At 35.6% G+C, this 17,004-nt stretch overlaps 1 protein-coding gene across 1 annotated transcript in view; it reads right to left on the bottom strand.

Moving 5' to 3' along the window:
* LOC150085274 (lachesin-like) overlaps positions 1-17,004 on the bottom strand; it is a 254,422-nt gene that overhangs the window by 43,294 nt on the left and 194,124 nt on the right. The window contains exon 5 of the mRNA XM_090373122.1: positions 6,968-7,096. Coding sequence (XP_090229248.1) covers positions 6,968-7,096 — 129 coding nt within the window. The remainder of the gene's footprint in view (positions 1-6,967; positions 7,097-17,004) is intronic.

Raw genomic sequence — 17,004 nt, 5'->3', positions numbered from 1 at the left:
CTTCCTTGCAACCATTTTCAGTTATGGATAACAACCAGTTGGAAAGAAAGAGATAGAAAGAAATAGAGAAACAAATGAACGACTTCAGTACTTCCAAAACTAATTTAGAATTGTTTCTGCTTCAAAACTTGTCGAATATTACCGTTGGAACATCCAGATTTTGTGAAAAGATGGAATTTAATGACAGAGAATGGAGGAAATATATTTGATGTTTACTAAAAACATCAAAGTCCTCATTGTTTTTAGTAAAAATCCTCATTTGCTTTGCAAGCTAATAAATAAGAAGAAATATATTTCAATATAAAAGATTAGGATTACGTGTAATAAATTCAGTTACATAAAATGTTGATTCACTTTTCGGTCGCTACGAGAGGTAGAAAGCTTTTCTTCAGATCTCTCCAAGACATCTCTAAATGTAATAAAAATACAAAAACAGATTATACTTTCCTTCAGAATCGTGAAAAGGACATTACTGTATTCATTATGCTAAACTGCTTTGACGATTTCTTACTACTACGGACTATGCGGTAGATCAAAGTGCGGTATTAAAGACAGAGTACTGTTCGGATAACATAAAATAATAGAGAGAAAGAAAGAGAAAGAAGACACCATTACAAACCTTGCTGTAATGCTGGGTTAATGATTGCCTGAGTACACAAGTGGCGTGGAAATACAGCAGGTGTGGTTCAGAGTAGTCCTGTGGTATTCATGCATCAAATACCCAGCTTCAGTGAAAGGAATCGGGTTCGATTCCTTTCACCGAAGCTAGGAAGTATTTCTATTTAGGCTAGGTAGTACCTTTATGCACTACTGTTGCTCAAATATCGAGTTAGTTGGTCAGGGACAGGTTTTTCATCCTGGAAAAGAGATAAATCGAAAACAGAAGAGGCGTAATTTATAAACATTGATGTCTCAGACTTCAGATGTAATAGGCTATGGATCTTTGGGATGATACAAGTACCATGCAAGATTCGGACATTCCCGAGCACATATTTCCGTTGAATTTTATTGCTATTTCATAAAACTCTTTAGTCTGAACTTTGAATTATTTAATAAGTCAGTGGCAGGATTACCTTCACATTCGTATAAGATTTTAATAATCATCAGAACGCCACATAAACGTGGTAAGATTGTAACAGATATTTAATCATAAAAAACCCACAAGATATAAACGTAGTAATAGCTGTAGCAGATATTTAATCATTATAAAAAAAAGTCTAAATTATATTCAAAATTGATAACTACAAATATTTTCAGAATTTATTGTAAGTCTTGATACGTTTTCTTTGTTTACCTTAACTTTGAACTACCATTCAAAATGTGTGCATGTCTTTGATTTAGTTGATCTATAAGTTATTGCTTTTTATGCAGCTATCGTTGGATATTTTTTGAATACATATTTATGGTCTTTCAGCAACCAAGCCCTTGCTTCTTTTAGATTAAAAACCGCTAAGTCTGCACTCTTCTTTACCATGTCTTATTTCCTTCTTCACAGAAATCCTGGGCTTTTAGCAGTCTGGAGTTATTTTTTGAAGTTCGAGTAGTTTTCCCAGTAATTTGCCTCCAATCGTTCCTGTCTGGACAGTAGCTGAAGTGAGCTGGTTATCATCGATGGGAGCTCAACTTCGCCAAATATATTCAAATCCTACAACGGGCTATCATACCGAAATGCGAAGCCTGTTGCCATCTGGAATTTAACAGGCACCGGCTGTAGGAAGCTGCGTACAATGGGTTTAAATTTCTCCCGTGGGCTGCGTAGATTTACGATATGAATTTCATAGATCACATTGGGGAGCAGATGGATGTGCATCACTCTTGGATTATTGAATTGTAAGGCTTTCCCACATTTGCAAGCGCATATCGAGAAATTAATGAGATGGGTCCCACATACTACATTAATCCGATTTATTTGTGGACAAAATCATCGCCATTCAGTCACCTGAATAGCTTAAATAGCAAAGGTTTTATAGACTTTTAATGCAATTATATTTGATACTTTATATCAAACAACTTTGATTATTTTTCTTATGGAATACTTTCATGGATTCGATCTCAAATTGCCCATTTAATTCATTATACACAGTTATATTATTTGGCAGGTAGATTTACCATTATGTTGTATAGTTCAAACTATAAATTTTCCACCTTTCGCATTCTACATTTCTCTCTCTCTCTCGCATTCTAGAACCTTCCTTTTGTTTAAGGAAATACTTAAGATTCTTCAGTAAGTTAAAAGCGCTCTCTCTCTCTATAATTCACGCCTCTTGTTTTTCGCGTTGCTGATAATTTTAAAGGCGCACAGTGGTGTAAGTTTTAAACCAAACTTTAGTGCTTGAAATTTAGAGAAATTCTTAAACTTGTTGAGCACTGCTTATACTTTAATGAGAACATAATGAGCAGATGCAGCAGGTCTTGAATATTCTGGTAATAAATTGATTTTTTTTCTCTCTCCTTTTATTTTTGCATTAACTACCTGTCTTACTATTTACTGTTACAGTGTATGTGGTTTTGTTTATAAGATAAAAGAAGATAGAATTAGTTTCTTGGGAAAGCAGCTCAGAAAAATATTAATCATCTCTAAGAATTACACCCCCGCACTCTGTATGATTTCTATTTCAGAATATACCTTTAAAAACCGGAACTTTTTCTGCAGAATTGCATGGAGTATTTCGTTTTCTATAGAAAAGATGCCTTTGCGTCGGATTTCACCATTAGGGAGAGCCATCATAGACGAAAAAGAAAAAAAAAACGTCTTTCTTTCTTCCATAAAAGTTGAAATTTAAGGCGCGCCCCCATTTGTCTGGAATTGCATCAGTTCTTTAAAAAGAAACAAAAATTATAATCTAGAACTATGCAATCCCAAGATAGTCCGCCTAATCCTTTATTATTGTTTACTATTTTTTTTTAAAAATAAAGTAAAAGTAAAGCTAATAAACTATTTATCTATTTCATGTCTTTCTGTTGACATTTCTTCAAACATTATAAATATTACAAACATTTTAATTTAAAACGTGAAACTAGTTGTAGGATATTTGATAGAATATCTACTTAAATACGACATACTCTCATTATTTCATCTTGAATATTTTTACTTATAATTATGGTTAATTCCAGGGCAACCCTCTTTCCTTAACCGCAATAATTCTTTTGTTTTCTATTATTGTTTTTATTAACTGTCTTTCCCTTTATAAATGGAAAATTAATGTTGAAACCATGCACAGGATATTTTCCATAATACTCAGAGATTAATTACCTCTATAGAAACGCTAGAGAATAAAATTAAGGCAGTTAAGGGAGTCATTCCCCTCTTTACAATTCTGAATTGTGGATTGGTTCCCTCTAAACCAGATGCGTAATAAATCCACTGAAATATAATGATAGTAATATCGTACTTTTATCTATAAAACAGTTTTCTGGATAGATTTTTACAAATAATAAATTATTTATTATAAATTTCCACGTAGTGCTTCCTTCATGTATATAAAAAAGTAGAAGTTGTACAATGAGCAGGAAAATATTCATTCTTGTTGGGCATTTTGTTCTGCTAAAATTGGCCACTGTTAAAGTACAAAAGGATTTGGCAGCTAAGTACCCACAAACACACAAACTGAAGAAAAATTCAAGGGTTCTGTGTAGTATTAAAAGATCCTGCAAGTTATCTAACACCTAAAAAAAAAAAATACCACAATAAAAGAAAGAAAACGATGTTGTTCCAAAAAAAAAGAAGCTTATTTTTGTATTGCAATTAGGAAACGGAGGCAGAATCTGCTAAGCCAGTAATGAAAAGAAATAATTTTCATTTCACACTCCTCTGCACCCACACACACAAGCGTATTGCTAACGTCATGATTTCAATTCGCGCGAGAGGTAATAATTTCCTTTAAAAGTATGAGTCGCGTGAACATGTTCCACACCAGTAGCCACTACCATCTAGCATCTTCTACCCTCCCCCACATCTCCCCACTTTTCTGTCTCTCGTTAAGAACATAAAACCTTTGTGCAATCGTGGTAAAATGCACTTAGTGCTAAGAAAATAATTATAGTGAGCCATTCCAAAATCATTTTCGTATCTCCTAAACTAATAACCAAAGTTTTATAACCTTCCCCTACTCTTATCTCCCACCCCAAACAAACGCTCTTCACATAGAGTGCATGTTACACTGGAAATGAAAATTATAAAATTCATTAAAAACAGAAACATTCAAATGTCCGCTCTCTAATTTACATTTGGATAGTGTTCAATCGATTTTTATTCGTTTCATATTTCAAAGTGGAGACAGATTCGGTTAAGACGTGTTAGTCAGGAAGCGCAATCTTTAATATTTACCAATAAGACGTAAATATGCAAATTAAAAAAAAAATCCCCAGAAAGTATCAATTATTCCGAGTTAAATGACACATAAAACTTGAAAATCTTTCGAATTAAAAAGCAAAACAAGGAATTGTTTCTGCTCAGTGGCACCATCTGAAGAAAATGTTCTGATCGCAATTAAATAATTTCAATCTCGTATCAAATAAATCATTAGAAGTGAATAATTTCGAATTTAAAACTTTTAAATTAAATACGTTTAAATACTGAGTACATCAAGAATATATATTAGTTCACTTCAAAGGTGGTACTTTTGCATGTCTGCTCGGATATTCTTTGTCAGAGACTTGGAATCTCCTCTTTTCGATGTTCTCCAGCTTAAAATCCCTCTACACCATTCTGTGAAATTCATATTGCCTCAATCGATCTCCCAACTCCACTAATCACTTGGAATCCTTTGACTTCCTCTCCTTGAAACTTGAAATGTTAGGAAAGTTGGACTGTCTGATGTTTCCAACTCCAGTTGACTTCAGTTTTCTAGTCACACGGATCCAGCTGGTCCACATGCTAGGGCTTTTGCAGTTACTAATGACTTCACACATATTGTTCACACCTATAACAATACCAGAAAATCCCCACCACACAGCTAACAATCTTAATCTTTTTCTTACCAACAACCCTTCCAAGTACATGGTCGAAATGAGTGGTACTCAAGGCAACCTCAGATCGGAACTTGGTGATGTTCTCTTCTCCAACGGAGCCTTTCTCTTGTGTACATTCTTAGCCTCGTGTTCTTTGGCATTACAACAATGCAAAATGGGATGATCTGCGAGATTCTATTTTTATTTTCTTTGTTTAGATTACTGTTTTAAACCGTCTGATGTCAATGTCTGCTCAGATCATGTCAGCGAAATTATTCTTGTTGGGATGAAATCCTTTATTCAAAACTCAATCTTGAAATCCCGTCGTTTATCTAAACCTTGGTTTTCCAATAAACGTGCTAAGGGAAATTCAAGATAAGAATGTTTCATATTCGCAATTGCTTCGCATACAAATCTTCAACTTGATTTTCTGCCTATACAAAATTTTCTGCTTGGAAATTTGTTCATATGAAGCCAGTTCCTAAAAAGAGTGACAAGGGATGATAACTGGATCGGAGGATCCAATTCTCATCCGTTAAACTTACTTCTACTCTTCTTAAAGTAACGAAGAATTCCATTATCCGTCAACTCTTAAACTATGTGAAACCTTCCATCTGATCCATGGTCACCAATATGGATTCCGTCAGAGTCGATCCACTGGTGATATATTGGCTTATGTTCCCCATCTTTGGACAAATTTAATGGAAAATTTAGGTGAAACTCAAACAGGTAGTCTTGACATTTCAAAGGCTTCTGATAGTGTTTGACATAAAGATCTAAATAAGCGCACATCTTATCTAATGACGACAGTATCAAGTTTTTTCTCTGACTGCTCACTGCCTGCGATGGTGGATGGCTCTCTGTCTTCTAACTTCTCCACTAATGCAGGTATTCCCCAAGGTTTCTTCTCCTTCTCCCACTCTTTTCCACTTGTATATTAATGACCTTCTTCATTTGACTAGAAATTCTATCCACAGTTTGTTTTGATGATGATGGCACATTGCATTCCACCTTCTACTTTGAGAAACCTTGCCCTACACAAACACCTACCAATTCCTTAAACGGTGATCTCCGAATAATTGTCTAATTGGGACGAAGATAAATTAGTTAGTGACGTCTTGGAAAATTAAATACTGGAACATTAACACATGCCAACATATTTCACATACAATTGCAAAGTTTTATTGAAATATGGTTCTGTTGACGAAAGTCAGAGAGCATTTAGAAGAGAGTTCTTACGCAGAAATGCTTTGTCTCTTACACTGTCCTCTTTCGTCAAAAGAATTTGCAAAGAAAGTACTGTTTGTCCATCAAAGCATGATGGATGTCCTACAGTAAGAACATAAAGAACATAAAGAAAGAACTGCTGCAACTGCCAAAGAAATGGAAGAAGGTCCAACGAATTCAATCACCTTTTAGCTGAAAATGGTATTAGTTCGAATCCCTGCAATGGCATGAGTAAGTTTTAAGGGTCTTTTTCACAACGTAGTTGAATTAATTGGTCTCAGATGAGGTTATCTTGGTTTTTCCTCCGGAAACTCAAGTTTTTCATCCAGAAAGCAGAAAATCGATCACAAAACATACGCAATTTACAGACATATAAAGTGCAATATGGCCTAAGTTGCTCATGCGCCTAAATTCCTACAACAACAACAACAACAACAACAACATCACACAGCACGAAAAACTAAATAGGTTTTCACATAATTTTCGGCTGCATTGTCTTCACACTGTGCTATAAATATGAACACTTTCCATCTAAGTAACTGTAAGCATTCTTTCGCTCCACAGATGGAAGGAGTGAGCTTAATAGTTCTGGATGCAAAATAGAATAGAATTCAAGGAAAAATTTCTACACAGAAGATTTTCATAAACCGAAGGAGTTTTCCCATAACTTACTTTAAATTTTTCTTTCTTGTTGATTGATGATGGCCTCAGTTGGTAAAAAAAAAAAGTCGTTTCTGTGCAAAGTCACATCATACATCACATGTTAACACATTCAAGATTTATTACTTACATGTTACGTCCAAATAAATTCTCCTACTGATAGCAGGAGGAACTCCATTGGAGGCGATACACAAATAAGCTCCCATATGAACACGGGATACCCGGATGATGTGCATCTCTTCCCCATCAAACATAGTCACTGAAAAACAATAATAATAATAATAATAAAGCATCTTAATTAATCAAAATACTAATAAGTGTTTAATTCTGCTGAGCTGCTAAGCCTAATCACCAAAATTGCTAAGCCTAATCGCAAAAATTGTTAAGCCTAATCACCAAAATTTCTAAGCCCAATCACCAAAATTGTTGTCTAATCACCATTGCAACAACTTTAAAAATTGGTTACATTTATAGATACTTTTAGAAATCTTATAGATAATTTTAGAGATCCTAGAGTTACACTGCTAAGCCTCATCACAAAAACTGCTAAGCCTAATCACTAAAACAGCAGCTAAGCCTAATTACAATTGCAACAACGTTAAAAATTGGCTACATTTATAGTAGATACTTTTAGAAATCTTATAGATAATTTTAGATCTTATAGATACTTTTAGAGATCTTAGAGGCCCTTATAATATGCATTAAGTCAAGCAGTTCAATTTGAATCCAAGATGGTGTGTACCTGTTGCAATTTATCGGTTGTCCGGTCACCAAGTGACTTGATAATGTATTTGAAATATCCACTACCCTACATTAATACCCAGACCACTCCGTTTCTAGTTAGTCACAACCTACCGAAGCACCTCGTGTCAAATACAACTATAAATATACTCTTAAGCGTTAGTGGAGAAAGCAGTTTCGATTGTGAATACAAGACGCCATCGATGGAGTTAACAGGTTTCCAGCATGGAATGATAATAGGATGCTATATTGGACTGTGATTCATCCCCCATAACATAGCTTTCAATGTCCAAATCGCAGAGGGATCCGAATATTTTTGGCAATATAGTGCCAAAATTTGGCATTTTCTAGAAGAGAACTTATTTCCCCTTTCATAAAGGATCCTGTCCATTTTAAACTGTACAGAGGATGACCTCTTCTAGCGAAACATCCCATGAAATTGTAAAACAAAAAAAATCCTGAGAATATTTATCTCAACCAAACAGTGGGATAGATTTTTCAAATATTCTCAGATATCTGTTTAAATTAGTGCAAAGTTCCATTTCCTGACTAACAATAGCACTCTCTGTGTGAGTGAAATGGTGCGCGTAGATCACTTAATTGAAAGAATGAGAAAATCAATAGATCTTAATTAAGTATTCGAAAAGTTTCTTCCACCAAGCAGTGAGGTAAAGTCTTAAATCTTGTTGATCGTAATCAAATGTCATTAATATTTCACAATACGGACGCAACAGTCGAGGCTGGTTCTCTAAAGTATCGATTGATGCAATTAAGACAAATTGCAAAGAGACCAGAGACAGTAGGGACACCGGACGTTCTCAGGAAATGCAGCCACTCGACAGCGTGGCAGACATGTCCAATAAAATTGGGGAAATATTGCTACAGGATAATATATTACAAATATATCTCATTGGTGGTAGGCAAGTTATGCTACTAGACCACGTTTGCGAGACCCATTCCTTTATTACATAAATTTACCATTTAATTCGAGGGATGGCAGCGCCACTGTTCAACTACTAAAGTTTCAGAGAACTGCCCGTAGATGCCCGAACGCACATGCAAGTTCTGGCATGTCTGGTAGTAGCAAAATGGCATTAACTTACTTTAAGTGTGAACTACTATGTGAACTGCATAACGGAAGATTTTTGGACATACGCTCTCCTGCCATCTATTGGCAGTTAGCCAAAACTTCTGTGGTTGTACGGTGATGCTGTCATTCCACCAATTAAATGATCAGGTTGTGTACGGTCGGTTCTTATTGTCTTTCATCTGGGACGTTCAGACAACTGATAAGACGTTCTTGGATGCTGAAGGAAAAACCATGCTACCCTTGTTTGAGACCGACAAGCTCAGCCACGATGTGAAAAACACCTACAAAATTCCCTCGCATTACTGATGGGATTTGAACCTGAGCTCTTTTCCACTCCAATATTGGAGCATTTAGAACAGGTTCAGAAGACGCTGAGCAGCAAGTCTGGGCAGCATAGAAGGAGATTGTAGGTATCAACAACTTTGCAGGAAGTGTATGCTCACCAAACCTTGGGGTGTCGTTTATATCTCTCTACGTGACCTTGAACTTGCCAGCGCCTGCTTTCTGTATAAAAAAATTAAAGAGTTTTAGAAATATACAGGTATGAAACCTGAGACCGGCTAAGTTGGCCACGTTTTAAAATGCTGATAAAAGTTCTTATTTAATCTGGGAAAAGTCGAATCCTTTTATACGCTGTGGCAGGATGGTGGACTTAACCAGCGTGCTAACTGCAGCAGCTTCTAGGTGATAAATTTCTCTTTATACTGAGTGACTTACTTCTCAGGTGAAAACCTACAAGGGAAAAGGCACTCCAACCAGCTCATCAAGTAAATGATGCTCCGTGTTCAAGCATGGAAGTTTGAATACGGAGCAAGTCAAGGGTGAAGCGTCACAGTTAATAACCAGCTTGTTAATAATGGGTTCAGGTCCTTTGATGTCCTTTCCAAATCCACATTTGTAATAAGAAAAATGGAGTCACGAAACGAATTTAAGAGTTCACTCTCTAAGGCAATTCTGGAACACCCACCTGATTATCTTTTGAAGGCATACTAATTATTTATTCTCTCTCTCTCTCTCTCTCGAGCTCTGTTTTTCTCTCTTAAAGGATAACTCAATGATCATAATAAAAGTATTCTTAGAAACGTCTCAGTGAAGGGAAGACAATATGAAGAGGGGTGAATGGGGGGGGGTGAGTTTAATGCTAGCTGGCAGCCATCCTTTACTTTACATAGCATTTGCCGTAAAAGGTTTCGGCTTGGCTTTTAGATCTGCACAAGTAATTAGCCTTTCTCTCTCTTTCTCTCGGGATCTAGTCGCGTGGGATAAATCCGGATACGAAACAGCAACAACGAAGAGTAAAAAAAAAATCCTAAGTACCCAGCGGCTTGTGAAGTCACCGCTCTCTGTTCCCGCACTCTGTTTCGGTGGCGACATCGCTCTAATTGTGAGGCGAACTTGATAAGACGCTGCCTTCCGATCCTACAAGGTTTGCGCCCCCCCTCGGAAAGAAGCCCTGGGTCCCTCTTAATGCAATTAACGTCAGCGAGCGCTCTCCATTCAGAAGGTGCTTTTAGTGTTTGCGCTGTTCCCATCCTCCTCCTCCTCCTCCACTTTTCCCGATCCCTTTTGTTCGCTGACTCCCCTCTACAAGAAAAGTTACCGTGTTAACATTAGTTTGTGTAGCCTTCGAAGGATTGAGATGTGATAAAACAAAAATTTCTCCTTCCTGCAACAGCTAAATAACAACACCCCCTTCACCCTGCCACTTGACAGGGAAACAGTGCAGACGACAAAGTACGCTGCCACCAGAGAATGGGGTCATGCTTGTTGCTCGAGCATCGTGTTTGTTGAGAGATGTTCGCCAAACTGTCCACAGGATGGAGGCTATTAAAGCTAAGCGAATAGATAAGAGAGCGAAGAAATCAGGATGAAACAATGCAGCTAACGAAAAAGATAAAGCAACGATGGAAAGACAAAGGGGAGACGAAGGAACCAGCCACGAACATGCAACACCGGAACGAAGATAGTGGAACTAAGGGAAACGGAAAAAAAATGAGGACAGAATGGAAAGAAAAAAAAGAGAGAAAGAATAGAGAGAGAGAGAGAGAGAGAGAGAGAGAGAGAGAGAGAGAGAGAGGGGAAAGAGAATGAAAAAAAAATAATACAGAGAAAGCAAAGGGAAAGAAAGAAAGAATACAATGAGAAAGTGAGAGAAAGAAAAAATAATACAGAAAGAAGAAAGGGAAAGAGAGAAACAAAGAAAGAATACGGGGAAAGAGAGAAAAAGAGAGAGAGGAAAGAGAAAAAATAAAATAAAAGAATACAGAGGAGGGAAAGAAAGAAAGAAAGAAAGAAAGAGAGAGATGGATAATCCTGTATAAATCGTATTCATCCTAAGAGATTATCACGCAAGTTGCCACTTGGATCTTCATCAATTTTCATACGAACTAAATAAAATATAAATGTAATTTATTTTTAGATTTTTTCATTTAATTTTTTTAAACTCCTTTAAAATTTTCTCTTAAATTCTCACCCATGGGAGCAAGTATGGAATCCATGATAAAAGATATAGAATCCCCTCTCTCTTTTTCTCCTTAGGTAATTTGCTCTTGTAGTAATCTTTCGCATCAGTGTCCACACTGAGAGTGCTGACTCGATCAATACCATTAGTTTTTGTTGTTTGTGTCATAGACTAATGCAATCATTTTATTTGCGTGGATTCCTTCTTCGCCACTTAAGGACTTCCTGCCTCCAGACGCGTCTAAGAGAACCACGGACTCATACACAAAGAGATCACTGCAAAATGGGAATTCCCCGAGAGCTTATTGCGAAATGTTCACTCTTCTATACTTGCGCGGATCGCAAGATCATCGCAGCTACCACAATTTTGGCTCTGAAGGTACTCGGAGTCCCAAAGTGATCTTTATAACTGCAATTTCATACAGATCTTTTTAACTATTCTTAATAAAATGGGCGCTGAGTGCACGTCCTAAGAGTTGTGCTGGGAACATACACTCAAGGTCCATTTTATTGTACACTCAGCGCCCTTTCTCTCCGCAGATGAAATACTTTTTTTTTTGGTGCGCCTTATACATCGTAAGATTCGCAACCACATGTCTGTTGATATGGAGATTAAATACGAAATGAAAACACCAGCGAAGTTCATCCAATCTCAGGTGCCCTTCTTTAAAAAACACGACATCTCCAGCGTAATATGAGTTGTTTAATCCATAAGTTTTCCACTGACAGTCATTCTATAAAGAAACCAGGACTCTTTTCAATATTCTTTCTCTCGTATGCCTTTCATCCTAAGTAGTCTAAAAATTCTGCGTTATTTGAGTGAAGAAATGAAAGACGAATAATTCTCAAAGAGTGTAAATCAATAAAAGCCAAGGTAGGATAAAATTCTGAAAAAAAAAAAAAAAAAAAAAAAAACATCAGGCCACACTCTGTTACGGATAAAGATCTCCGTCTTTAACCATAACAGAATGGGTAAAGTTCTCCTTCTTGGCTCAATGGTATCAAGTTTCAAAGAAGCAGAAAACTCTTAAATATTTTTCACATTATGAATGGAGAATGAAACATCACAAAAAAAAAAAAAAAAAAAAAATAGGGAACCACTCTATAGTTAATTTTGAATGGGTCTGCCATTGTCAAAAACATACTTTGGTACTGTCTATCTTTCTTTCCTTAATTGGACTTTTCCTGCCCATGCAAAACTCTAAAATAAATATGAATATGCATGACAGAATAAATGAATGAATATAAAGAATGCCAAATTATGGGAAACCGGCATCGTAACCATATCGATTGCTGTGATATCCCGCACAATATAGTGTTTGTGACATCATCCGAGTTCTTTCTGAACCCTTTTCTTCAGTGGTCATACTCGAGGGGTTAAATCAAAATGGTTATGATGGCGAGATACAATATTCCTAATATTTCGATGGTACCCTTTTAAAACAGTTTTCGAATGCTGGCCACTAGATAGTCCACCGGACGAAACTTATTGGTAAATCTCTAGGAGACATCCGGAACAGCTAGCTAGCTGTCTATACTTTGCCATCTAGTGAATTGAGGAAATCCGAGTTTCAAAGTTATATACGCCATATATAAAATTTCATTAAATCATACATGGTCCACCTGCTGTCTCTTTTGGATGATTTTTTTGGCTTAAAATCTCTGTCCCATTCTGTCAAATTCATTTGCTCTCTCTATCGTTCTTCAAACTCCACTAATCGCAGTGGACTCTTCGACTTTCTCCAACCCAACTTTCCTAGCAGTGGGGTAAATTTCCTTGGTGATCTCAGTGTTCCAGCTGGCTTCAGTGTGCCGTTTTTGTTTTGTTTGTTCAACCTATTAAGGTTTATTTTACACACTTAAAAAAGACCTTTTATTGTGTCATTTAATATTTTATGCTGAAACCTTTTGCTTTTATGATGGCCTTCAATCTTCGCTGCATACTCTCTATCAGCTTTCTATAAATGTCAGGTGGTATTTTCCTCCACTCGGCCTTTAACGCAGCCACCAGTTCGGCTTGTTCTTTGGACGATCTCGACGTGCACGTACCCGACTATCCAATACATCCTAAATATGCTCGATAGGATTCAGACCAGGACTCTGGGCTAGCCAATCCAACTTTTCCACACCCATGTCCTCAAATCCCTCTGTTACGACCCGAGAAGTATGACTAACTCAACCATGTTATGAAAAAGGCCCATAAAAATTCCTCATGTCAGCAACTGGACTCGAACTTAGGTCCTTTTCACCCGGTGGAGGAGGACGGGGGAACTAAATTTTTAACTGTTTTTATACCAACACGTTTCATTTTTATTGATTCCGGTATTATCAGAGTTTAAAATACGTCCTTGTGCATTTAACATGGCATCAATTTAATCATTGTATCGGTCTTGTAAAGTGAATTAAATTTTTAATGTTTTATTATTAATTTTCATGCATTACACGACAGGTTATACAGATAGCAGCATTGCTAAAAACATAGTCTGATAAGAAAAATATGTAGAGAAACATAAGGGCACTTACAATTCCTCTGTTGTTATAAATCTTACTTTGTGTGGCACAAAAGTTTCTCTTGTATGTCTGTGTGGCTTGTTTTGTGTGCATCGCACGTAATAGGAATGGGTATTTTATGTGATCAGTTCTTGACCTGCTGACTCAGAGATTTCCGATGGAGGCAGGATGTTTGCGACAGTATTCATTCTAAATCACTACGCCTTAGGGTCGTTTCTGTTGTTGACCAAACTATGGATGGAGGAAAATGTGTGTGTCAGGTTGGGTGAACCTAGCACCTATTGTAATTCCTAGTTGGTGATGGAGACTCCAAATCTTTACAGCTATTTGAATTCGATCTAATGAGAGCGAAGCACAACACTGTTAGTCTTTTGTCTCTCAGTTTGTATAATTCTTCACTAAATCTAATTCTTCTCATTGGAAAGGCAATCTCTCAAGCATTTTTAATTCGATTACAATTCATGTCATTTGAAATTAAATTTCTGCTGTCTTGGAGAGTTTAATTGCAACGTTATGAAAACTTCGGTACATCTCACAAACGATGATGTGGTTAATTGTATAAAAATTTTTACCATTTAAATGACAAGATTTTACCAATCGCTTATCCTAAAAGATCAAGGTTAATTAAAACATTAATATAAGACGTAATTTTCTTAAGTAAGTTTAACAATTTCTTAAAAGATAAACAGCTCCACCAGGAGATGTATCTCGTACATGTAAAAATTCAGCTACGTTCTGCTAAGTAGTGAATGACTAATTAGGCATTCTAATTGCTAATTAGATTAATTTAAGTTGAAGGATCATTAAGTTTGTACCAAGAGAAAAAAAAATCTGTAAATACTCATCCCATTAAGTTGAATTTTTCAGTTTTGCCACAGTACTAGCAACTAAAATGCATCGCTGTTGCCATGTCAGACATCGCGGATATACACACATTGAAAGGCTAAATAAATGCAAATTTCTTCCTTAGAAAACAAGCTCCATCGATTACTTAGAATAGAATGCGTATATTTAAAGAGACTTGCATTCTAGGAAGTCTTAAAAATGCTAAACTCTAGAATTCTTGATTTTCGAGGAGAAAAAAATATAATAAAACATAAAAGTTCTCATTTTAAGAATAGCAGCAGCCTTGGGACGAACAAATGCAAGCTGCCTATATGTGACATTGAGAAGAACAAAAAAAAATTCTCTTTCTAGAGAATATTGAATTTTCAGAACAACAGGATTAAATGATCTTTCCTCCACCCGCTGAATTACATATCAAACTCGGTACTATGTTTCAAAAGTGATGGCGTCAGCAAAAGGTAATGGCATTGTTTCTCCTCCATTACTCCTTTGTGTTTCAAGGAATGGCAAAAAACATGTTGTCAAACACCAGCAGATGGCGCCACTGAACACAAGTATGTAAACGGAAACTAAAAGACATTCAAAAGAAACAACATTCTGTAATTCTTATTGATTTGGACTCCTTTATCAATGGCTTCTAATATTATAATAATTTAATCAACTTAGTGGCTATCAATTTTCATTTATTTACGCTAATTATAAAATTTCCTATTTATAGAAAAATTCTAAAAGTATTTAATATTAAAATTCTCAACTTTCACTAATCATAAATAAATGTTTATTTTTAGACTAAATAAAATTATCCTAACAGAATTTCAGATCGGAAGTAAGTGGCGCCATCTTTGATGAACTATAAACACTAACTGTAGTAATGTTAATTTTTGCATATCGCATTAGCACAGCATTATTGCGCATATATACTGCGCATCTGAAAATTGCAATTTAAACTTGGTGGAGATAACTTAGTGCAGTTCTCTCTCTTTACTCCTTTGTGTATATGAGCAAGATAAAGGCTATTATCTGCAACCACACATTTTTAATTGATGTTTTATAGTAGCCTTAAGCATGCTCATTGTAAAACGCCCACTGACAGCTTTTGTTCCATTAAACGCAACAAGTATTTCAATTTTGTACCAGTGAGATGGTTTAGAGAGGTTATATCCTAACGTCGCTCGCTATCTATCATCCCGCTGTCAAAGAACAAATTCTACCTTGTGTGAGACATCGGTCGATGTACCTAATGGCTTAGTCAATCCTTTCTACCATTGATTTTTCCTCAAATCTTTTAGGAATGGTTGATGTAGCTCACTTATACTGGGAACAAAAGAAAGCGATACACTGCAAGCCTCTGGAAACAGTCAAGTCCGCTGGCTGCCTTTACTGCCTGTTTTTTGTTTTCTCTTTGATCAAGCTCTAGAGTTTAAACTACCCAACTTTAAAATTTTTGAACAAAATGTATAGATAGCAAATACAGATGAATCATTTCGTAAAGCTAAAATAATTTTAGCTTATTACTTCGATTTTTTAATAAGTATCTTCTAATGGTCATCATCTCTAATGCATCATACGGCGCGCATGCGTAAAAGCACCCCACCAGCCTGCACATAACATACCACTTCACAAGAACTCTTTTTTGTGCCTTTGTTATCAGTAATTAATTATTTTTAAAATTACTCGTTTTTCTAAAGTAGTATTTTGATTTTATTAATTACCATATTATTCTATATAAAATAACGAATTCCTTTTTAATAATTGCAGTTTTTTTTAATAACTATTTTAGCTGTAGTAAAGTGCGCATGCGTAGTTACCCACCAGACTGCATATACATACTACATAATCACTCTCCAACGCTCTTCTTGTGTCTTAATTTTAATTATTTAAAAAAAATTAATCGTTTTTATAAGATAGTATTTTGCATTTAATTAATTAACATATTATTCTATACAAAATAGCCAATTACATTTCATCATTTGTCTATTTTATATATACTTATGTATATATTAAGTGCAATAGCATCATTAATACACAGCTATTTCTGAATAAACAGAATATACAGAATATTTGGTCTAAAAACATATACTTATGTTATTTTGTATAGTACGGTGCGCATGCGTAGCACACCAGACTGCACATATACTAGTAATCATTCTCCAACACTCTTCTTTTCTCTTAATTTTAATTATTTAAAAATAACGACTCGTTTTTCTAAGATAGTATTGTGATTTTACTAATTACCATATTGTTCTATACAAAAAAATCAATTACTAAAAAGTAATTGGTTATTCTGCATAGACTTTTGTTATTTAGTATAATGAGGTGCGCATGCGTAAAGTTACCCACGAGACTGCACATTCTAGTCCAAGAACTCGTTTTATATCTTAATTTGTTCTTTTTATTAATTAATTATCAAATTGTTCTATACAATATAATCATTTTAATTTTTATTAAAATAGCTTTTTAGTATTTAATTCTTTTTTTTTTTTTTATCTCTGATGTGTCATAAGGTGCGCATGCGTATA

This window comes from Mastigoproctus giganteus, chromosome 5 (genome assembly GCF_048544385.1).
Source record: "Mastigoproctus giganteus isolate SK-2022 chromosome 5, ASM4854438v1, whole genome shotgun sequence".
In the NCBI taxonomy this organism is placed as follows: domain Eukaryota; kingdom Metazoa; phylum Arthropoda; class Arachnida; order Uropygi; family Thelyphonidae; genus Mastigoproctus; species Mastigoproctus giganteus.
Note: the sequence above shows the minus strand (reverse complement) of the source record. Positions and strands in the feature narration are given on the sequence as shown.